General features: G+C 36.4%; 2 protein-coding genes across 3 annotated transcripts; both read right to left on the reverse strand.

The window, feature by feature from the left end:
- On the reverse strand, window positions 1,179–12,450 carry LOC18788444 (WD and tetratricopeptide repeats protein 1). Of its 2 annotated transcripts, none has more exons than XM_007221899.2 (20): window positions 12,063–12,450; window positions 11,858–11,926; window positions 10,581–10,658; window positions 9,983–10,117; window positions 9,782–9,889; window positions 9,488–9,616; window positions 8,324–8,439; window positions 8,122–8,239; window positions 7,494–7,599; window positions 7,093–7,238; window positions 6,793–6,963; window positions 6,584–6,694; window positions 5,443–5,554; window positions 4,734–5,086; window positions 4,057–4,147; window positions 3,106–3,201; window positions 2,946–3,016; window positions 2,718–2,845; window positions 1,943–2,053; window positions 1,179–1,627 (listed from the first exon to the last, which is right to left on the reverse strand). In XM_007221899.2, the coding sequence occupies exons 1-19, from the start codon at window positions 12,132–12,134 to the stop codon at window positions 1,966–1,968; spliced, it is 2,298 nt and encodes a 765-aa protein (XP_007221961.1). In that variant the 5' UTR covers window positions 12,135–12,450; the 3' UTR covers window positions 1,179–1,627; window positions 1,943–1,965. The 2 variants fall into 2 exon arrangements, with proteins under 2 accessions (XP_007221961.1, XP_020409767.1); XM_020554178.1 differs by having other exon boundaries at window positions 1,943–2,047; window positions 12,063–12,308.
- On the reverse strand, window positions 13,877–17,596 carry LOC18788680 (transcription factor bHLH145). Its single transcript, XM_007221719.2, has 4 exons — window positions 17,205–17,596; window positions 16,290–16,964; window positions 15,970–16,119; window positions 13,877–15,875 (listed from the first exon to the last, which is right to left on the reverse strand). The coding sequence occupies exon 4, from the start codon at window positions 15,856–15,858 to the stop codon at window positions 14,764–14,766; it is 1,095 nt and encodes a 364-aa protein (XP_007221781.1). The 5' UTR covers window positions 15,859–15,875; window positions 15,970–16,119; window positions 16,290–16,964; window positions 17,205–17,596; the 3' UTR covers window positions 13,877–14,763.

Below are 25,177 nucleotides of genomic sequence, written 5' to 3' on the forward strand. Positions count from 1 at the left end.
CACCGACTTTGCAAGTGAACACATTCTGGCTCTGTCATGTTATACACGTGTTTGTTTGTACAAAAAGAAAAAATATAGGTTGAACAACTCGAATAATACGCCTACAAAACCAAGTGCCAACTGTGGCCGGCCAAATCATATCTGATGATTGTCATGAATCTTTCTTCGGATAAACATATTGAAAGTATGACGATTGAACTGTTTATTTTGCAAGTCATCTTAGAAAGGTGATTCATGTAAAAGTTCAACCAAAATGAAAATTGTTTAATCATTTGATTAATACTACAATAATTCAACGTTTAATAGACGAATGAATAATTTTTCGATTTGACTGATTTGTTGAAGAGATGATCTTTAAATGTTGGTCGAAAATATAAACGACTATGATAATGGAATTATAAAAAAATGATGAGAACGGAATGAGAGAGTGTTGAAGGGGAAGGTAAAGAAAAAGCACTGTAACTAGCATTCGCCACACGGTTAACTTGGAAGTGAAGTGATCCCATAGCCAAGTAAGACCCTCAAGAGTGAGTGACGCATGTAATAATAATCCTATTTGGTGGCTGGTGATGGAATAAGTATCGTGCTACTATCAGCACAATACTCTGTCCTTGGTTTGTTCACAGTCGTTTTAATTAAAACATGTTTGGCCGACAATATTACTCGGGAGTATCCAAAACATGATTTTTAGGGTTTTGCAGTCAAAACCGTATGGCCGCCCAATTGATTGTTTAGCACTATTCTACTCACTCTGCATTACAATAATGAAGTGCATTTACATTACACATACAAACCACCATTATTTAAATCAAAGTGACAACGTAGGAACACCAGACAGCTGTGGGTGCATAAACTACAACCACCAAATCCAGCAAAAGGTATCCAACATCGAAGTTAAATTGCCATTCGTTCATCTGTTTTTTATTTTTCTTTTACTTTTTCGTTTTATACCGGCAATATTGAAGGAGGAGAGTTGAAATAAGAACTTCAAGTGTAAGAGTGAATACTCTTAACTGCTTGAGTTGCAAGTACTTTTACTATTTTTACTCTTTTTTTCTCTAAAGTTTGGAAAGACGGGGCAATGAATCGGAACTAGGGTTGAAGTTTCGGATCCCTCATAAGTTGTCTAGTACTGTGGTGCTAGGTTTTGATATTTGCTCTATAAAGGAAGAGATAAATGATTAATAGCTCTATCATTCACATAAAATGTTTTTGGAAGAGAAAAAAAGCAACATTACGCGTGACTTTCCCCTCATAAGCGTCAAATATATATTAACTCATAAGACATGAGGAGTTTTCCCTTTCTTACTTTGTACACGAAAAAACGATAATCGATAAACGATAAACAAAATGAAGAGCATTCTCAACTATACACAGTGATGTTGAACAATATATCAGCAAGGCAAATTGGACGGGATAACAACAAATTACATTGGGTAAAACTTCACGGTTGAAAACTGGATAATAACACCTCACTCTTTTCGACATACTTACGGTAGCCCATAAGACTTTATATGTCCTGCAAGATTTCTGCCACCAGCAATAACAGTTGACCCAGATCGATCCACTTCTGGCACTACAGAGAACATAAACCTGATTGCCCTGTTTACAATTGATCGTAATTTATCTGCAATAACAGAGAACAAAAAAAATCAGAGCCAGAATCATATGCATCTTGTTAAAAAATCCGTAACCTCATCTTCCAACGTGCAAACTAGTTTTGTTATTGGCAAAAAACCTAAGCAATGAGATTTCCCATTAGACCACTTTAATCTCAATCACATATAACCAAAATCCTCAAACACAATTGGTAAAGTTGAGGCAAGTCATGAAAGCTTATCCTATACTTTACACACAAATTCTATATGGCTATAAGTAATTTTCATAATTTAGCAAATGGAGCCTAAAGGAATTTCAAGAAGGATTCAGACATGATCATTACCTCCCTGCTTCGGTTAGACCATGTCAGCTTTGAGCGCACTCAAATGGGTGCAAGCTTCCTTCAGCAAACTCATGTATACGAAAATGCTCCAGAATTTCAGAACGGCTGTATCTAACATAAATGGCATTAGTCATTGGATGAAAGAGAGGATTTCAACACCATGAGATCAACAACACATATAATCTGAAATGAAACTGGGGATTAGACTAGTTAAAAGATCTACAATTCCATGTGCACAATCGTGGATTCATTTTTCTCCCATGACATGTTTGTATTAATCTCACAGTTTGAAGCACGTCTTATACATGTTGAGACAAAGTTTGGGAATTTCAGGTTTGAATGGGAAACCCAGAGCACTCAGCAAGAACATGGGCTTGAATTCAGAGCAAAGAGAGTGAAAGGTCTGGGTGGCAACAATTTCCTTTGAAACATTCTATAAGCGGCAGAGGAGGAGACGGCTGAGGTCGTGGGATGGCAGAAAATACAGTTCGGGAATGTACACAGTTCGAAAGGTTGCATAACTCCAATAAAGCAATTTGGAAGCTATCACTAGATACCACTGACCTAGTTAGTTGGGATGTGGTTGAGCATGGCTGATTAAATGTGTGTGTGTGTTAATTCATCAATGCTCCAAACAAACTTAAAGAAATCACACAAAAGCACGAAAATGTATAGTTTTGTTCTAAAATATTTTATGCAACATACTTATAAAAAGCAATTTTTCTTTGTAACAAATGGGATAATCATATAGACTTGGGAATTTTGTAAGCCTTACAGGATAGTTTCACGATTATGAGTTAATCTGCGCTGATTGGCTTCCATCGCTACCAAAATGTCAGCAGTTTCTGGCCCTGCGGATCCACCAGCTACAATAGATGGGACTGAGGCACTTGGTGTCCATATCTAGAATAATGAACCACAGAAAATTCAGATATGATTTCATAATCGCCAGCCGCAGACCACCCCAAAAGAAAAAGAAAAGGGCTGATTTAATAATACCCACTTTTATTGTGTTGTCAATTCCACTAGTTGCCACAACACAATCAAATGGATGGCACTGTACACAGTTCACAACTGCAGAGAGGCATGAAAAAGTGTTACTCAATAAAACTACTATAGGAAGTCAGTAGTCCCATTATTTCCGTCACAGGGGAAAACATTACCAGCTTCATCTCCTTGAAGCATTTTTATCAGTCTACCAGTTCGCTTCTCCCAGATAAACCATCTGCCATCATCACTTCCACTAGCGACATATTCGCCTGCAAATCAACACAGATAAGAAAATGACCACGAAATATTTATAGTTACTACCGGTTTCCTGCAAACTCAAACTCGTTCTTATACATGAGATAAATGATATAACTCATTAGTACAAAAGTAAATCTACAATGGATGTTTCACTAAAATAATAAACATAAACACCATTACATTGATTCAATTTTATTTATTTATTTAATTATTTTGATTGGAAACAGAAACTTTTATTCAATAATGAAAGATAAATTACACGAAAGAGCCATCTATGCTCAATAGACAAACAAGAAAGATTTCTTACATCAGCTCGTGGCTAACTACCAATCTTTCTACATTAAACTGAAGGTAATATCCCTGACATGCACGAGGAGAAAGTGACAAATGGCCCATCCACTTTGTTGGAAATCAAGCAGAGACTAAGAGATCCACAACATATCATGCAGGGACTACAAGATCCACTTTAAAAAACAGATGTTAAGGGTTGGGCTCTACATTAACACCTTAATACTTGAGACCTACAAACCACCCTGTCAAGCAACAACAATGACACTGACAAAATCATCAGTGTCATGTCTCCACCTAGTGATCAGATCCAAGACACCAAAAATATATTTTAGGATGTCATGTAGCACTTTTATGATGAGGCATTGAGGTATCTCTGCTATGTAGATTCATCTAAAGGAAGTAACCACACACGACGACAGCGCATAAATAACAAAGGTTAACATTTCACAAAAAGATGTAAATTGCGCACATTTAATAGTAACATTCAATACCAAGAATGACTCAGAACTAATATGATCAAGACTCAACTTGCATTGTATCCTTATGCAATGAAGAGCAACACCAAAAACAAGTACCTCTCTGGCCAAGAAAGCTGGCCTGTTTTATGTCAGTTCCAACATTACAATGGCCAACATATCTCTGTTTCATATCAATAACTGCCTCAGGCTGCAATATAAATTTAAAAAGAAAACAAACATGTATTAAATTGAAGAAATCATTTTAATGATGTTACAGAAGAAAACAAGAGGATTTAACTTTGAGGCAATCCTGCAAAAGTAAAGGCAATTTACAAAAGAACTCGGCATAAGAAAAATGGACTGTTCTAAGCAAAGGGTGATGCAGAACAGAAAAATAACAGAAGAAAATGAAATAGAAGTAAAAATAAACAAATGAAAAGTTCAACTACAATCTTTATATAGGCAACCTCATAATATTAAAATATCCAACGTATCCTGAAATAGACTGTAAGTTGTATAAATATAGTTAAATATATCATTAAAATCCTTGTGCCTAAGCCTAAAAATACCAATTTTCTTCTTGCATCTTTCAATTAAGGGCATATGAAAACTTCTCATGAAAAAAGGGCAGAAAAGAATCTGTGACTACAAAATCAATACCTAAAATGAGGCTTAAAGAAAAAATTAGCACAATTGCATATACGTTCAGGCATGTCCAAAGGTGACTAAAAGGCAACACTACATGTTATCATTTTGAAAGCATCAGAACTTTACATCATAAGAATGAAAGCAACCTGATATAGCAGCCTTTCATTTTGAGATGACGAAGAAGGGGATCCACATGAGCCGTTTGAACCACCAACTTCTCTAGCAGAATCACTTCTTCGATGAATTCTCAGGTTTAAACTTCCTTGTAGTATATTGGGCTCAACGTCATGCTCTTCATCACCTGATATCGACGTTTCAAAGTCAACCTCCACTTCCTCATCATAATCAGAATCTTCTCTCTCAGATCTTGGACCATCTTGTGAAGCATCACTATTACCCTCCGATCGATAAAGTATGTCACTCAATGATAGTACTCTTCCACCTCGAGGTTCAGACCTGGGTGCTCCATCATTTGGCTTACCATTTCTTTCAGATTCAGCTGACCATGAAACTACAGAGTTAGAATCTCGTGACAAAGAATCAATATAAAGATATCATAAATATAATGACTTATTAAGAAATACAATTGACACTCCAGTATGCCACCCTAGTTATTTAAAAAGACAGCAACAATAGAAAGAATGTACTACTGTAGTGGATAAAAAGGCGAAACATAACCAACTTATAAAGGCAAAACGTTTTAGTTCTAGCCTACTTATAAAGGTCAAACCAGTACTAACGTAATGGATAAAAAGGCGAAACATAATCAACTTTCGGGACAGCTATTAGAGGCTGATCAATTGAAAATCTATCTGGGGAACGAAGGAATGTACTAAGACACTGAAAGTCACAAACCTGCAGCAAGATCCCTTTTTACATGCTCCAATCGGTCTGCTACTTCAGAATTTGATGGAGCCAAAGATTGGGCTGCGATAGCAAAGTCTAGGGCTTCTTTATGTTTAGCCAACTGCAAGGAAATAACAATTACCAACCAAAAATTGCTTAACAAACACAAATACAGGTTCAACCTCATCACAGTTTCCTTTTTCAGCCATAAACTAGCAAATAGTTCCGAAACATTATAGGCTAAAAATCTAGGCCCTCAAGACAACAACAGAAATGGATGGTCTAAGCTAAATCCATAAGTAATTTATAAATCCAAGCCGAAAAAGCACTATATATCGTGTGTGTCATTCTATAGTGGCTGAGCCATGAAAGGCCCTATGAGGCATTGGTGTGAAAACTTTATAACAGCTTTACATCTCTACACATTACTTTCTGGAGCCCATAACACAGAGAATGTGCTACTGTCTTTATAGCATCAAAGCTCTGAATACTCCTAATTTTTAAATTAAGTTCTTCAACCCAAATTTTTTTTTTTTTTTTAAATTTTTTTGGACGAAAATTATAATAAATTGTTTAGTCCGAGAATATAGGTTTGCCAAGTAAACCCTTGCTTTTGCAGAAGGTCTGTGAACAAGAGGAATTTGAGAAAATAATTAGGAAATTGCAATTGGGTCAAAGCATATTTGGACACACCATTTATTAAGTGACACAGAATCTAACAAAAACAATCGAGTGCAAGTCCAAATTTTTTGAAACTATCAGATCTATGATCTCAGCTCAGGGATGACAAGGAAATCATGACCAGATGGGAGAAGGAATAGATTCTCAAAGCAAAATGTTCTATTGCATCTTAGGTAACACCTATTCACTTAGAAAAATATTGGTTCTCTTAAGCTCAAACCATGCTGGCCTACAGAAGACTTAATTTAGATGAAGCTACATGAAATAATTTGTAAAATGTCATAACGACTTTAGACCTACAAAAATAAAACAAATAAAACATTCCAGTAAATTGGCCAATTGGGAAAATCAGGATGACTGCAAAGGCAATGTTAATTTAAGTGGCTGGATTGGTCACAACATTTGGTGACTGCAACGCAATGGCTAACCAAATTCATACACTCAACTGCAGTAAGCACCACAAATTTACCTGCGATAAAGCTTCAGACATATAGTAATGAGCTCTGAAAGAGGAGCTATTGATTCTCCGAGCATTATAACAATCTCTTATAGCCATATGAACATCATTTTTCCACTTGCGCTGGGAAAAGAAAAAGGAAAAAATAATTAAATACCGGAAAATATCAAACTAATGAATAATGTTCCCAACCAAGTAATTTCGCAAAATATCAAGAGAACCTTGAGCAACAATGCGGCACGAGTACATAAACAATCATGCTTCAGTGTGGGCCCAATATCACAACCATATCCATCCAACACCTCATTGCACGCCTCAATTCCATAAAAATACTCTGTCCCCTCCTCCAAGGATTTATCCGCAATTTCAATTAGTTTCCTGCACTTTGCAAGCTGAAACAACTATATTAGATAGCCAAAAAGGGTTAACAGAGAAATACCAGCTATAACCAATTCTTTTTGGCAAAGCCCATATAAAAATGACAAGGATACAAGTATAAGTAAACAAGAAAAGATCCACACCCTAGCAGTGATATTGCCTCTTTTAGGAACACCATTTGTGAAGATCTTGGATGCTGGTTGATGCAGTTCTACCCCATTGAGCATAGGAGTGAAGCTTGTTAACTTCGAAACATCTTCAGAAGTATACTGCACAGCACTCCCACTAGCTGGAAATTGCAAAACCAATCAAAATTGTTAGCTGGACATTATTAATATGATACAACCAGATGGAAAGAAAATTGACAAAGCAGAAAGTGATATCTAAAAAGCTTTTGTTGTCACATAATGTCCAAGCATAAATTGGACCTGCATCTGAATCAATGATAAATTAAGCAATTTTGATCCTATAAACTACACCTGCATCCGTAAATCACACCATTCAACTGCATTAGCAGAATAAGAATCAAGGCTAATTAACATACCATGATTTACATTCATCAAATATACATGCTCCCCACTATAACTAAGTAGAACCTCTTCTCCATCTGGACTAAATGCAACATGAGTCAAATGCATGCTTGCACGTCCCTGAAAAAAGAAGACAACTTTCTTCGAATTATATTTGATAAACTAATTGTTAAATTACTTCAGCTCAAACATACTAATAAACATCCAAAACTTCCGTCGACCATTTCTTGTTCCCCTTCCTAAAACAGGTTGGACATGAGGGGAAGAAGATTAGGATAGCAAGAATTTTTTTTTTTCCTTCAAAAAGATAAAAATAAGTCATAATCATAATAACTGAAAGAGTCCCCATGTTTTTGGGGTTGAGAGAAAGATGTGGCAATCGCCCTCAAACAAAAATCATATGTTATAAAGTGTATCCATAAATGCCTAAGCAAGACTTCAAGATTAAATTTTCTGCTAAACAATGCAACACCGTTGACTTAAACCACTATAATATATTGAAAAAGTACTAAACATCCAAAAGTTTTATCAAATAGCAGGACATAAGCACAACCCTCATATATTTTACCCCAAAAAAAAAAAAGCATTGGAGGTTTTTATAATGACAGAAAGCAGTTTGCTAATTAAGAACTTTGAACTAACACGATCAGAGAGGTGCATTGGACAGAAATAGTTAACACAAGGAGGTGGCGCCGTCCTTTTCCGACAGGATGTCAGTGGCGGTAGCATCCTTCTATCATATAAACGCGCAAACGCATCACTGCAAATATTCACAACGAGAAATCAGCTGAAATTGAAGAGCAGCAAGAAAGTACATAACGTCATTGACACAGCAAGTAAATACCTTCCACCAACTAGGAGCAAATGAGGCCTAGTGGAACTGATATCACAAGATTTCAAAGCAAAAGTTTGTTTCGGAGGATCTGCCAGTGACTTCTTTGCTCCACACCGCAAGTCAAGCTGCCATTAAGAACTATATGTGAAACCAATGATTTCCTAGTAATTATGGCAGAGAGGCAAATGCAAAGCACCTAAAGTTTCCGGCTCCAAAACAAACCTACGTAAGTAACTTTGCTGAATTTTTTTAAAGCAACAGACAAAGCTCCCTAATTACAAAGAGCTAAACTACAATTAATATTTTAGGCAGAGCTCACAAAAAACAAAACTACAGCAACTAATTGGAGAATAGTACAGTGAATAAAGCAATGAACCCACAAGAGAGCCTACTGTGTAAAGGATCAAGCCGTTGCCTACTGATTGGGCTCTTTGACTCACAGTTGCCCCAAATAAGATTCCTTGATATAGGCTTTTCATGTAAATTCACAATTGTATTATTGATATAGAAAGAAGAAAGCAAATATTCACCGAGATAAAAGATTTAATTGGTAGTTCCTTAATCAACCTAAGCATATTATCAGTCAATCGTGGACATGCCACACTTGAGAAATCACATCATGATTAAAAGAAAGATTTCACATCTAAGAACCCATTCCGGTGCCTGGTAAAGACTAAAGATAGCTACTTCCGTGTATCAAAAATATGAAATTAGGTTTTAGTTCTCTCGTTTCCTTCATCTTTCGTTCCCACTCTATATACTAACTTGCTATTAGATTATCTTTTCCACACAAAAATGGAACTGCATTTAATTATAAGAAATTAAAAATTAAAATAAAACCACTATTTTAATTTAACATCCCTAACCCCCTCTAGAATTCCATCTAATTTTATAACTAGATAGAAGGGAGCCATCTCCAACATGCTTCTCATGTGTGAAAAGGTAAAATATGCATGTGTGTGTATTCAATAAAAAAAATTGGCAAATATGCATGCCAAATTATGAGATATTGCAGAAATACAAAGAGATCAACAAGTCAACAAAAATGCGTAGCTAAACCAGTTGCTAAAGCCTTAATTTAGCAGGACAGCTAAAATCCTCTACCAAGGAAATTTGATGTTTTCATATAACATACGATGAACATAAAAAAGTCTAATTAACATAAGTGCTTACTAAAACATTGCGACATTCTTGATGGGTGGATCCAGCAGGAGGGCATGAAGTTCCCTCTCGAAAGTCATGCTGTCTCAAAGTTCCATCTTCACTTGCACTCCATACTACATTGGGATTTCCAACTTCAACCTGCAATGAGAGGCAGTCAGAAACTGTGAGACCCTAGCAAGTATAAGCAAGGTTGATATTCATAAAACAACGAACAACCCAACAATGCATTAACTTTCTTTCCATGCCAATATAACTACCATAAACAAATTTAACATCAAGTTTTTCTATATGCTGGAATCTTACAGCTAACTTTTTAACTCTTCTAGTATGACATTGATACAGAGCTGATGGAGCGATAGCATTATCATCAGTTCCTCTCCCACTCAAATGAGACAAATTAAATAATCGAACCTGCGGAAAGATAAGAAAGTTAACTTATAATCAGTGTTTAACTGTCAGCAAAAAGCATTCAACATTTGCAATTTATAAATATCCAAACATTACTTCTGCATCTCCAGCTCCAGAGACCACAAGCTCATCAGAAGTTTCAGGGACAAATTTTGTACAAAATATGTTCGCACAGTGCCCAGTCTCTATAGAATGCAAAAGCTTCTGACTAGCATAGCTCCAGATATTTATCTGCAGAATATGGTGAAGGCATTAATAACATTTTCATGTTGCAAAACATGTACAACTACATGTCCCAAGGTTTCATCTTCACTAGCCCTTTAAGAAGCATTACTGAGTTTTTGACCTCAACAACAAAAGATCATTCCAATGGAAAAGAAGACTTAACTTCTGCTAAGCACCATATATCTCATCCATATTTCCTTATCCATGCAGAGATAGCCATATAAAGAGCAATCTAATGCAATGTGAAAATAATTTTCGATAAAGAAATATACGACCCGTCGGATTTTTAGTTCCGAAGCATATTAACACATATATCCAAGCCAATAGGATGAAACAAGGAAGTATTCTGTATCATTAACTACGTACAATAATACTTCACACACCATACCAGGATCTTGTATTTTGTGCTACCAATATGTCACTTAGGAAATGTTATGAGTAACAATATGAAATCAAGTAATTAACATACCCGTGTGTCATCTGATCCAGATATCAATAGTGAACCTCTAGAATTCCAAGCGATAGAATTGACACAACCCTGATGCCCCTGTATAGAGAGAGAGAGAGAGAGAGAGAGAGAGAGAGAGAGAGAGAGAGAGAGAGAGAGAGAGAGACATTAAATGACAATTATAGATAAGCAACCATTTTTGTTTTCCGACTCAATGGAATTTTTTCCATGGCACATGTCCAAAGAAAAATTCAGAAATATACTCAAAAGGTGAATTAAGAAATACTCACTAAAATTAGTATACACAGCCAAATTTTCATATATCCTAACCACAACTGCCCACCGGAAGCTTAAGATTAGAAATCATACTAGTTTGATGTACCAAAGAACGTAAGCACCAAATAAGATTTGCACCATTGTAGTTGTACGTATATGTCAAGAATGAAGTTTCACCAATAAGACACTCTACAGTCTATACACTCTTTTTATCTGTTTAGGACATTTACAGCATAGATATCTTTCTCCTGCGGTTGAAAAAGTGCCTCTGTGAACAACGTGATATGATGAACCCCAGTAAGACATCTAGGTTCCCCAAATTGTAGGAACTCATAAATAATGACCACGGCAAGCCCCATATGCAGAAGTTTAATTGGCAGTTGTCCCCCCACACCACGAGAAGTTCACCCAGATGCCTTGGAAGTGTCATTACAGTCTCCAACTCGTCCTGAGAGTGAATCTCTTAAGTTGAGTACAATTGAGGCTGTGTTTGCCCAACTAGCTACTTAATTCAGTTTTGTCTCTAAAAAATTCCCAAGAAACAATTTGATCATATTTGAAATTGAGTGGATTTATAATAGTTTAACTCACCAATGAACACTAGCATTCATTGAGAACTAGTTTTCAGTGGAACCATGTTTTCTCTAACTGTAAATCCACAAATAACAGCTGAAGAACCAGTATGTTACTTCGATTTTTTTTTTCTTTCCTTTTTTAAAAGCAAAAGTGCAAAACTAAGTACACACGACTGACCGAACTCTCAACTCTGCCTACAGGCAATAAAATTACATCATTCGTGTATTTGGTGGTAACAATGAGAATTACCAGTAAAAGATTACAACATTCTGTGAATACTTACCATTAACACATTTCAATTGCCTTAGATTACCACACTCTCTACTTCACACAAAATTCACATGTACTGAAAATTTTTGAGTCCTTGGCAGAATAATATTAGCTGGAAGCGAAATGAAATGGTGCATAGCTATAACATGGCATAAATAAAGAAAATTGAAGCCAACCTCCAATTCTCTTTCCTGAGAAAGCCTTCGAACCAACGACGAGTGCATCTGCAAGCTGTGATTGCCATTCTACACACACCAAAAATTATTCATCTCATCACAAACAAAAAACACAAGCGAATTGCGAAAGCTTAAGCAACCACAATTCCAAACGCGAACGCGAGAGAGAGAGAGAGAGAGAGAGAGAGAGAGAGAGGAAATTTACGTTGCGAACGTCGACGTATCGGCTGTCAATCAAGTCGTGGATGTTACCGTCGTGAAAAGGCACACCCTCCATTGATGAGAGAAAAAAGCCGAAACCGAAACGCGATCGTGTAGGGTCCGATAATCTCAGTCAGCTACTCGCAGAAGAAGCGCTTCTCGATTCTTCTTCCACAGCTTTTTACTCAATTTGTCCAATTTTTTAATGAACACGAACACTCGGCTTTTTCCTGAAAATTGTTTGATTTAATTTTATTTATTTTACAGCTTCTAATTATATTTTACACGCGGAAGAAATCACGATTTATTTTATTTTTATTATTTGTGTAGAAAATTGTAGTGTGATCGTGTCGTCTGGGAGCGCGCACTTTCCACGTAAGCTCGACGGCTGTGATACGTTTGCGTTGTGTTCAAGCGCCGTTGATCTTCTTTTTATGGCGGTGATTGATATGGTTGAAACTTGGAGCTTGAGTCAGGTTCTGCATGCGGGACCCACTATATCGTCATGTATTGTTTGTTACCTCTAAGTGGGGCAGCGGTATGTCGTTTTCTAAAAGTTCAGTTTTATGGACCAAACGACGAGGCTTGGGCCATCACTGTAGAGCTAGAATTTGACCATGCTTGGGCTTCTTTTGGGGCTTTCTTCCGCGCTGCACAATTAGAAGCCCAGATGTTCGGCGAGGGCTCAAATAAGCGCACGAAAAACTCATGGCAGATGTTTGAATTATATGGGTCTTTTCAAAGCCTGAATCATCATCATCAACAAATATTAGTGATACTGATATATCATGCAACATATATTTTTTTTTTTTGTAATCAAATTTGCATGATAATAAACATCATATAATTGCAGGATACTACACTGATATAGGCATATGAGTCAATCAAAAATGACGAATAAGCTTTATTAAGTTTGAGATATTGGAGAAAACTAGAGTTCAAATACTTTATTTATAAAATTTACATAAAATTACACGTTTACTAATCATCGTGGCCAACGTATTGAGAGTATATATCACCAGGGCACATAATTTTGCCAACATTTATACATTGGATTTTTTTGGCTTAAGTTAAAATATCTTCACGGATCACACAAGTCGGATGATGCCAAACAGGTTGGCATGTGGTTTGAGGGAAATGATTTCTTATTGACCCATCTTATGTACACACTTTCTCCGTACTGTTGCAACACACTACCAAACATTGGAGATTTGTACTTCTTTGGGGTTTTTCTGTTCTATTTGTTCCTTATACCGAGATATGCTCACATTCCCAATCTCATCACTTATTTTATCTACGCTAATTTCTTGTCACTCAAGTATTTTTAAAACCAAGAACAGATAAACCATCGTCTTTCACAGAAAATATTTAATTTACCAAAAGAAAAGAGAGAGCAATTTCTTGTTAGCACATCACTCTTCCAGTGGACGTTCCAAGTGTGATTATCTATTCATGCAACCTTCACCACTTAATTTTTTTATTTAACATCAAATAAGAAATTTCACTTGTGATTTATCTGCCAGTTAATTTTGTGCATACCAGTGAAGTTAACTGCTTTACATAATTATTTGATGCTGCTTGTTAGCCATTTTGATTTGAAGTAAGAGTTAAGATTATACATGTGTTACATCATAGGGTTATTTTACATTATTCCTCCCACCGGCACCCGTGCCCTTCATGCACATATATTTTCCTCTCACTAATAATGCAAAACTCAGTGGTCCCTTCACCATCAAAACAGCATCACATCACATCCATCATCTACAATTTTAAAGAAATTCTGCAACAACATAATTTGAACAAAACAAAACCCAAAAGGAATCCACACAAACACATCGCTGTCTCATATCATAAATGCGTGCATGCGACGTAAGTACATATACATCAGGACAACAAATAACACCAACCAACATAAATTTACATCAACCAAAACTCTACGGATAATCACAGTAAAATCTTCAAATAACAGTGCCAATACAGTGAAATTTCCATATTTGTTTTTTGGCTGCCTCTGTTCACATAGCTGTCTTGAATTGAATTTGCATAAAATGGTTGGTTTTGGAGATGGAATTGGGGCCCCTTTTGGCAAGTTGCATGATGGAGTGGAGAAGGCCTTCGCTTGCTCGTGCAAACTTACATCAGATAAAGTGAAAAAGAAGAGAGAAACCCTACACAAGATGAACATGACAAGTAAACAAAAAAAGCGAGAAGAAAGTGAAGTTTGGGACCCAAAAACAACCAAAGGGGCGTGCACTCTTCTCTTTCTTGGGGCCCCTCTTGAGAATAAATAAAGTCTTTCAATCCACACCCCATGCCCAGGTGCGGATGTCACTTTCTCTTAAACCTAAAAGAAATCATTCACCTCCCTTTATTGGGACATAATGTAAAGCACCCTCTTTTCTTCTTCCCTTGGTTTTGAGAGAAAATATCACAAAACCAAAACTCTCCGCTGATTTCCCACTCCAATCATTGAAGAAATACTCTTCAGGAGGGGTTCAAGCTCTTCTTCCTCTCCACTTGCTGCTACAAATTTAACCACACCTTAGCTGGAACCTCTTTCTTATGTCAGACCATATCCACAAGCAACTCATGTACACCGGACTTATTTTCCATAATCACGTTAACAATTACTAATCAACAATACTTGAGAATGACAGAGAGTAAAGTGGCCACTAGAAACAATGCTGGAACGGACATATCCGAACTCAGAGAGAATCAAGTCCGAAGGCTTTGGCTTTGAGCTTCAATGACTTTAAATAGTGGATTGCTTCGTCAAGCACCACCATTGCATCCTTCCCCTTGCCGCCAGGAATTATGTTCTGCAGAATGTTCACAGTTTCGCGTATTTTTTCCTTTCTCATTTTCTTGTTGCTGGATAAGGAATCCACTTCTCTGAACCCAGAACTTCGGTTGCAGGCACAACTGGATTCTGCATCATCCTCTAACTCCAACGATCGGTTGGGTTTCATGGAACTCGCAGTGTCCATTATGGATGGTACCTCACCATAACCTCCATCAAATAGCTTCCGCTTTTTAGTCACTCCAGCAGAACTAGCAACTTCTTCGGTCCTTTCTTCAAACCAATTTTTCTTATCATGAACTGTCATTGTACTAGGGGAATGACCTGTGCTAGTAACTTCATCGTCCTCTTCGGTATAATCACTATCACCATCTGAGTAGAGCAAGGCATTCAGTTCTTCTGTGTCCTCATGCATCTCACTTTGAGCACCACTTGCATCGTTTCCTTTCAGCTCATCAGTCAAATTTGCTCCTGATAGATTTTTCAAATCTCTTCCAGTTTGAGGACCATCCCCGTTCAAATAATAAGCCCCTTGCTGGTTTGGATTCCAAGAAGTACGGCACAGCAAAGGATTCACAATCCCAGAACCAAAGACAAAAGTTGTTTGATCCCCTGACGAATTGTTAACAAGGAGTCTCTTCTGTTCACAGACAGAGTCTGCATTGGGTACCAATGTGTCCCCCGGACTTTCATAACGGCAAGCAGAAAGTTTCTCTCTGAGAACAGAGTGTGCAGCAGGCACGAAGGCCTGTCTGATACGGGGTAAGCAATAGAACCAACCGTGAGGTTCATTTGGTCTGCCAAGTTGTGGATGGGGCAACTCAGGAGATGCATATGCTGGCGAAGTACCATTTGGCACAGGCATATTAGTGCCAGGATTACCATATGCAGAAATGAAGTTTTGTTGCCCCAAGCCAAGTGGAGCACCGAAGGAATTTGGATCGGGAGGTTGCCAGCCAAGATGCAGCTGAGGAATCCACGTTCCAAAATCTTCACCCATCCAACTAAAACAAATACCTAAAATTTAAATAAATTTTTTTAGAAACTTAAGAAGAAAAAAATACCAAGAACAATAAATAATGATGAATCAAATGGACAATATAAAACATACCAGAAGGACGTATGTACAACTAGAAACAGCTGATTAATGTCTCCCTTTCAGCAACAATGAAATAAACTAAAAACTCCAGCTTAAACTTGAACACAAAAGCACAGAATCTTCCTACGTTACAGGTTTCAGCAAATGACGAAAGTATTCAGCCTGAAAAATACCCAAGAATCATATTAGGCATCATCAACCACTGCCAAGCATGAAAAAAGAAAAAGGAATCTACAGAAAATGAACGGATAAATTCGAAACATAAAACAGGCGAATCTGATTCTTCTCTCTTAAACGTACTGGCAACAAGTATTAAATTATCCTTGACTAACCTGGCAATCCTGGAGAGGTTGAAAGCATGCTATAACTCTAACAATTATGGTGGCGCTCCCATCAATCCCATTTTCATGTTTCAAAGCCCGAAATCTTGTTTGGCTCGCTGCTTGGCACACCATAACTAAACAACTTCCCGGCACTTGAATATTTTGGGAATGAGAACAGTCTTCCAAACAACAAGAAGTCCACCACACAGTAAAACCCAAAACTAGATTGAGCAGACTGATAGACAAGAAAGAGAGACTGAACCAGCAAAACAAGCAGGATTGGTTGATGAATGAGAACGAAGGAGAGAAAAAATGAAAAGGGTTGATGATGTAAAGCTAAAGTTAACCAACTGCAAGAAAATGAATATGGACTGAAACAGAACTTCAGCAAAAGGTTTCAGATTTTTCTGATTCAACTAATCTGACGAACATAACAAGGAACGACGATGAAGAAAGTGGATCCCATGGAAAATATCAGGTAAGACAGACTAAGAAAATTGAAGGATTTTTATTAAACGCTCACAGCTCAGTAAAAAAGAACAATTACAGAATAACTCTACAGTAAAGGTTCAAAGAGATGACTTTGCGAAAAACATCAACAGAGAGACTCAGACACCACCGCATGCTGTTCTGGTCTTACCCACAAGCTAATTTGTCGATCTCCACCACTTCTTCCTCTATCCCCTGCAATGGAAAATCCGTCTATCAGACACAGTTCAATAGCTATTTCACTTGGTTTTGCGCTGAGGCAAGCTTTGCCTGCTCAAAGCGCAATTTTTATCAAAATGTTTGTGTTTTCTTAACCAAAAAAAAAAATTCCCTTTCCATTTTCCGGCGAACTAAACTGAGAGTCAAGATCCAAACAAACATGAACAAATCGACCATTCCGCCATTAAAATTTACAAGATTGAAGAGAAAACTTACAGTGTACGAAAACCCAATTCGAGAACAAGATTGGTTAAGCCGTGCGTGAGAGAGCAAGATCGAATTACAGAACTCAGGAAGCTTTCAGAAGAAGCAGAGGAAAGCGGGTCTGAGAGAGGAGAGAGAGCAGAGAATGCAAATACAGTCAAAAACTAACCGTGGGGTGAGCACGGAGGCTGAGATTATATAGAAATTAATTTTACCGAAATGTCCCTGGTTGGGGGGTATCAATTTCCTTTTTGTTTTTTTTTTTTGTTTTTTTTTTTTTGGCGACAAAAGACAGATAAAGGGTGTTGGGGTGGCCCCGTGACCGTGGGTGGTTTTATCATCACCCTCACCTGGAGTTAGCGTTTGAGTCAGGTCAAATAGTCAACGGCCTTATTGACCACGTTGTTGGGTTCGAACCAAACACGGCCTTAACTCTGGTTGGCTTCTTCCGTCTGAGTGTTGGGGACGCTTCTGCTGTACTGCACACGTGTCTTGTTTCTCTTCTTCGTGCATCTCATCATTTTCTATCTCTAAATTTCCTAAAATACCCTTATAGTATCATTTAGTATGATCGCGTATTTGCCCTTCTCATTATCATTTTGGTAAGCATTAGGTTTTATAATACTTGCTATTTTTGGTATAACTTTGCCCTTTTTTCTTATTCTGGACATGGAGGTCTTGAATTGAATTCTACTTATAGTCCTACCACCGAAAGCAGAAAATTAGAACTCACTTGGTATGATTTTACTTTTTTTTTTTTTTAAATTTGCATTCGAAACCTATTTCATGATGACAAATGAATGGTTTATATTTTTTTTACAATGCAATATTCAAACTATTTTAATGTACAAAGAGGGAGATCGAATTGAAATGCAACACTGCCTTGGTCAACTTACCTTATTTTATGATAATTGATCAATAATAAACTTTAACAAGCCTCATCAAATTTGCCATGTTTGTCACTGTGCTCTCTAACTTTTTTTTGTTACATTGGAGGAAAGAAATCTTATTAGAGTTTGATCCTGAGTGCGATGGGGAAGGGGGAATCCCCCACTACTGTGGTGGGAACCCATTGACTTAATTCTCTACCTTTCAATTCAACTCAAACTATTCTCTTAACTTTATCCCGCGTATTAACAATTTTTATGAAAGAAAAAAAAAACACATTAAGAAGTTGTTATTTACAACCACAGTTTGTCATTGTGCAAATTAATTGTGAGTGAGAATAGAATTACCAACCTTATCACAAGTTTGTTATATTTTCAATAATAAAAAATGGTATAGTCACAATTTTACTCTTTCAATATTAATTATGAAACTTCTCCCCTCATTCTCTATTATATTTGTTTTCTCAAAAAAACAAAGTATTCTTTAGCATTTACCACTTTATTGTTAGTCATTTGTTTTAAGATTAACAAAAGAATACTTACTTTGAGATTTCATACATTAACGACTATCAACAGTTCGTGCATAACTTGTATGCAAAAAAGTTGTTACATTTTCGCCCTTGTAACTGATAAACTTGAGTTGAATATCGTCCTTTATCTTGATATCATGAGAACCACTTAAGGTGGTAACATGAATGGAAGCATATTAGGTGCTCTCACTTTTCAGTATGCCACAAACCGTGAAAGATGCAAGGCAGGGCAAAAGGGATGGTGGAAGAAGAAGGAAAGGCAAATTAGGGCAAATGTATATACAGGTTATAAAGATTAAAAATAATAATTAAAAAAAGGATGGCATCCAATGTTTTACATGAACACCAATAATTTGGAGCTTGACCATTCAAACACATGAATTATAGATGCATTTATGGGGGTCCCACTGATCTGGATTGGGTAATGTGATATCCAAGACTCACATTCCACCTGACATATTGCATCTCTTCTCTTTGCTACTATTTATCCATCAATGTCCTCTTTTAGGGTTAGGGTTAGGGTTAGGGTTAGGGTTAGGGGGTGGTTAAATGGCCAATAGGTCTAGACCCCGCCACATATAGGGTACAATAATACTTTTCATTGATGTAATATATGGATGTGCCTCAACCATCAAAGTAGCCACTCAATTGGTTGGCCCAAACCAAGAGCGAAGAGTCGGAAGCATTTGATTAAGCTTAATCACCCTATGATTTACAACATGGTTCACATTTATTTAATCAAAGCATGTATTTCTTTCGGTAAATCAAAATTAGGATCATTTTATGTTTTTGCTTCAAAAGATGTATAGTTTTGTAGTTATCCTACTGTAGACGACATTCAATTGCACGTCCAAAGTAATTTTTCACACTTTTTTTTTATATGTTATTTTGTCAAGAGCATCTCCAAGAGTACCACAAAACTTTTTTTTTCAAAAAATGACACTAGAGTTTGTCTCCTTAAAAATAAAGAGGAGTGAAAATAAGAAAAATAAGTCAAATTCAACAATTGCTATTTTTATGGGACACAACTTCTCTTTTCTTTTATTTTTTGGTTGGATGGTCTTTCTTAATTCTTGAGTAAAAACACAAAAATAAAAAACCAAAAGGGACTAGTATAGTAATAATTTTAAAATATAACTTACATTAATAATAAGATAAATGGTTCGACATAGGCAGACAAATGAAGAATAATAATAATTATTTAAAAAAAATCAAAAAAATTCCCTTATTTAATTAAACTGCAAAATTTATCATAGGATTCTAATTTGAAATGTGACGGACTTTAAACAACGAGACCAAACAGACAGGGGCCTGCATTAAAAAAAAGTATGAAGAAAAAGAAGTGGAGCAAGAAGAAGCTAAACCCTAGTGGCTAGTGCCCACTGTTGTTAAACCAAAAAACATATAATAATAAAAAGGTAGACCCATGATTTGATCAGCTGAAAGAGATCTTAAGGCACAGATAAGAAGATCTGAAGGACCTAATTATAAATGTATTTAGGGTTTATTTAATTGGCAATAATATACATACTTTCATGCCCTCTTGTTTGGAGTGGAGGGAACAATGGCCACGCCCAATCAAGTCTCTTCCTCCCCTCCCAATCTCATTGGGTCGACCCTTTTGGTGGCACTGAAACACTCTCCCTTGTACAAACTACAAAATGAGATGTAAAGCAAGGATTCTTTGTTCAATGTTCATCTAAAAAACAAGTGTTTTTTTTTAAAAAAAATTAAAAAAGAAAAAGAAAAAGAAATATTGCTTTCCTCCGCACGTCTTATGTGTTATTTAATCATCATAGCCACTTTGAATATCAGAGAATTTTATACTTTATGATATTTCAAGAATAAATTTGTTGAATGGTGGTTGTGGATTGACCACTTGACTAAAGTCCTTTTGTAGCACGAATTTTTATTATTATTGATTTTGTTTTGTTTTTTAAAGTTCAAGCTCAGCTTACCCACCAAGAAGAAAGGAATGGATGATTCTGTGTAACGCATTTGAGCTGAGTACTAATCACAACTAGTGGACCCTCCATTTTCTGTGGATGTCCGGCGGTTTTCTGTTTTCTTTCTAAAAACAATACATTATTGCTATAGGGTTAATGTGCTTTGCTTCAAATTTATGTAGGAGGGGAAATCTAATTTGTGTGAAAGCAATCAGCACACTGATCTGATCAACTAGTTAAATTTGTATATATTTTATTGAGCTAATTTTGTTATAATCTTTTTAATTCGTTGGGAATTTTGGTCTTTTCTGTCTAATTGGATGTTGATATTCTCAAATGAGGGAGCCAATGCGCATATTCGACAATATTGTTAACAGATTAAGATACATGAAACAAATTAATTAAAACGAAATAATGCAAGCTTATAAGGACCAAAAATGTGTTTAAATCTATAGTCTTGATTTAACAGTCTAATAAAGTATTTATGTTCTTAAGCTAAGAATGTAAAGATGTATGTTGGTGTACATGGTTTTATGATTGACATAAATGATTTGTTTCAACAAATAATCATATGCAAATGCTTTTAGGGTTTAACTTGCCTTCAAATCATATATAGCACAAGCTCATTCATAGTCATGGTGAAAGCAATGGACAACTTCTATCAAGCATGATAGATGCATATTTTTTAATTAAATCAACTGTAAGCATTGATTGGGACATTTTATTTGATCTCGAAATGTTTTATGTTCATGTTTCAAAAAAAAAAAATATATTAAATTACTATCTTTTTCAATATGCATTAAATGAGAGCAATTCTCAACCAAATTTATTTGAAGACATTAGAGTTGTTATTGACACTTCGAAAAAATTATTGTGCATTTCAAAGAATATGTTATTCTTCTATAAGGGGAGAAACGTGTAATTTCTCCCTTTCGTTGTTATAAAAGATGAGTGCATAATGATTTTTTTGAAGTGCCTAACAGCTTCTAAATATATGATATTAACTTATACAACATTTTGGATTGTTTGATAAGATAGACAGTGCTACATATTACAACCTTCTATTGAAAAAAAAAGAAGAAGAAGGAAGAGTTGATAGGGCCGGACATCAGACGATTAGAGACGTGAAACGTATCGCGTTGCAATTGACCGAAATTTTATATAATTTTATTTTATAGGAAAGAGAGGGAGAGAGAGTTTCTTTAGGAGAGACCATTGTGATTAAAGTTAATTAACATGTATTTGAGTTTGGTGGGGGAGCGTGGGACATGAGACCATGGAGCCATTTGGTTGTGGAATCTCCAACAAAAACATCCACGCTTAGAAAGCTAAAACAATACTCTCTCCACCAGCCCGCACTAAAAGCTCATATGCCGTGCTTTTCATAAAAATAAAAACACAAAACCCACAAAATAAAAGGAAAGAGAGCAAAAAAGTGAAGGAATCCATGCCCTCTTTCTCCCTCCTCCCATATTTTATGGCAACATACATACCACCCACTTTCTTAGACTTTTTTCCACCCTAACTTTATTTATTAATTAATTTACCAAAAGAAAATGTCCCATTACGTAGTGTCAACCCTCTCCATCTCTTTGTTTAATTTGGTGTGTTTGGAAGTTAATATAGTAGTTGTTCGAGATTGCACGATTGATTAAGTTGGTATGGTTAGGCTTGAAATTTACATCATCAAACACGTGCAACCAAGCACGCCTACATGAAAAGAAAAAAAATATGGAATTATGATGGGCAAGTTTCAAGTGTCTTCCTCTAATTATTAAGGTTCTGATGTAAGGTTTGGTGCTTATATAATTGGTTTTGGTTGAGGTCATTTCTTAGACCTAATTATTAAGCATTTGTGGTTAGTTATATGTTTTTGTTACAATCATATAAAAATATAAGTATTCGGTTTTAGGTTTTCACTAAACTACGTATATATTTTTAATTTGGTAATTATGTAACGAGTTTTATATAAAGTTAAAGATCATGTTGTGCTCTCAAGTGGTCTTGAGTTCAAGGCCCCACGATATCCGTGTGTGTGAGTTTAGTGAAAAATAGGTTTTGGTCAATTTGAACATAAAAATGGTTTGAAATATCTTGTTGCACGCCAATGTCCCTTGGATGGCAAGAAAATAGAAACTTTGGCATCACAATCTATAGATGTGACGTTGAAGAGGTAAACTTCTCATCCACCCACTAGTTAAGATAGAGTTGAAATTAAGCGAAAGAGTTGGGACCTTTTGAGGTAGCACCAATTATATGGTGTTTGAAAAATAAAAATTTCGAACAAGAGGAAATATTGATGGTTATAAACTTCTAATCATGCCAGCCCTATATCATTGGACCCGAACACACGACGCACATCCATTGAACATTAGGCATCGCAAGTCAACAAAAGAAATAGTAACACTATGGCATTGGCGCTCCAATCAATACAATTCAGAAAACCGATGTCGAGAATGATATTGATGTGCGGTATAAGAGGATGTGGACGACGTTAATCATCTTGAAAAAAATATGTTTGAAATAACACATGAACTACTTATGATGAAAAATCAATCTTTTCGATCTTAGGCGTGCGACCCGATTACTTCTTGAAGTGCGGATGTATTGTGGCTTCGTGTTAATGTAATAAGAGCAATGTAAGTGGAAAACACTTTTTTGTTGGGACAAAGGGGAAGACATTATAGTAGTGGACTAATTGCCGCTAATTAAGTTCTAATGAATTGAACCGTGCGTACATTTCTAGGTAATAATAAGGGCAATACCAATGTCACATATATAATGAGCTCATGCTTCCACATTACTTCTATGCTAAGGTTGAAAATAATGGATGAGAGGCATAATTAGGGTGCTTATGTTTCACATTTTTCACCCACGAATGAGGGTTTCATTACAATTTTATATATGGATTACTTTGTGTTAATTAGTTTAGGACCACTAAGTCAAGGTTATCCACCCATAGCAGTGCAGTAATTATGATTTTGACCCATCAAAGTAACGTCTATTAAGCTAATACCCATTCACACAAAAGAAAAGTGTGCTTTTATCTTAGTGGGTAACTTGGACCTTATGACCTAAATTATACATTTTTTTGGTAATTGGAAGGAAGATCACACGCATGCGTGTAATGTGAAAATGTAAAGAATGTTAGTTGGGATGTGGGTGAATTTTTCAATTTTATTAATTGGAGAGGAGTCATTTGAACTAAAAACGTCTTTCAACATTGAATTAATCACTAGACAAATATCTAGTCGGTTGTGATGCGATTAAAAAGGAATAATTTGAACTTAAAATGTCTTCCACCGTTTAAAAAAGAACTATCAATTATCAACCAATACATTTACTATTGATAAAAATGGATGGCCTAAAACTGTGGTTTGGTACTTAGCTGGGTAATTAAATTAATCACTGACCTTGTAAACCAAAACACTTAAAAAATTGGAAGGTTTTGAGGAGATTAAAATAAGATTAATAAAAAAAGGGAAGAAAATCTATGAATCCCAGACCACCAAATCTCCGGGTACAGTAAGGAACAGCAGACTTTAGGGAGAAAAAGTTGGTCACGCGACCCGCAAACTTTAATTAACAAGGCCGTCTTATCATCCCCCACCAGAATTGCTCATTGCTGCCACTACTGCCAGTTTCCAGCTCGACTGTCCACGTGGCAGAATCTGTGAGTTCACGCCCGATAAAAGTCGTCACAGGCGGGTGAGGTTAAGGCAAAAGACAGAAAGAGGAAATGATGAGCGTGAAAAGCAGGGCGATCTGCTGTGTGATACGCACCGTATCGGCGTTGGGATCTAGTGGCAGGAGGCGCATGGCCGCATGCTCTGGGCTCGCGGTTCCAGAAGAAGAGGAGTTTTGGTCAAACCGTAGTTAAATGGGCCTTTCAGCCCATGCACGCGAGGCTGCAGCAGGGGCCGTACGGGGGAAGTTGGTCGGATGGGCGACACGTGGACTGAAGATGGAAACCCTCGGGTGTAGGGCCCACCGCATCAGCGGAATTATTGCGAACGCGTAGCCGCCAGTTAAGCGTGCTTTCTTCTGGCGTGTTTTTACGCTTTTTTTTGACAGGGAGTTTTTCTACGCTTTTGTCATGTTTTGGGGTGATTTTTTCTGCGTTTTGACCCCTTCCTCTAGTTTCGGGGATTTCTTGATTTCGCCCATGTCCACCATGCCTCCTATATTTTGCCCTTTTCACTTGAACAATGTCCAGCCAAATCCAAATGAATGGTTTTCTACCAAACTAAATGGCTGATTCTATGATATAGACGCAATCAAGATAAATTGTCAATTCATGACATTCAAAATTTGAAGTTTAAACCTTCATGAATGCAGTCATTTAAGTTTACTTAATACGTATGGTTTGTAGATGATTGCACGTATACGTAGTTTATATTTACATGATAATAAGTTGTGAGAACTTTACTCCCAACAAAAATATTTCTAATTAGATTATTTTATATATTATGTAATTCGATCTTCAGTTAAAACCAACCACATGTATTCAAATTAACACATGATTATTGTTCATAAGTTGATATGAACACCATAACAGTATGAGATTACAAAACACTTCATATTGACTAAACTTTTATTGCATTTCACCTAAGCGATTTATC

Source organism: Prunus persica, chromosome G1 (assembly GCF_000346465.2).
Source record: "Prunus persica cultivar Lovell chromosome G1, Prunus_persica_NCBIv2, whole genome shotgun sequence".
Taxonomy (NCBI): domain Eukaryota; kingdom Viridiplantae; phylum Streptophyta; class Magnoliopsida; order Rosales; family Rosaceae; genus Prunus; species Prunus persica.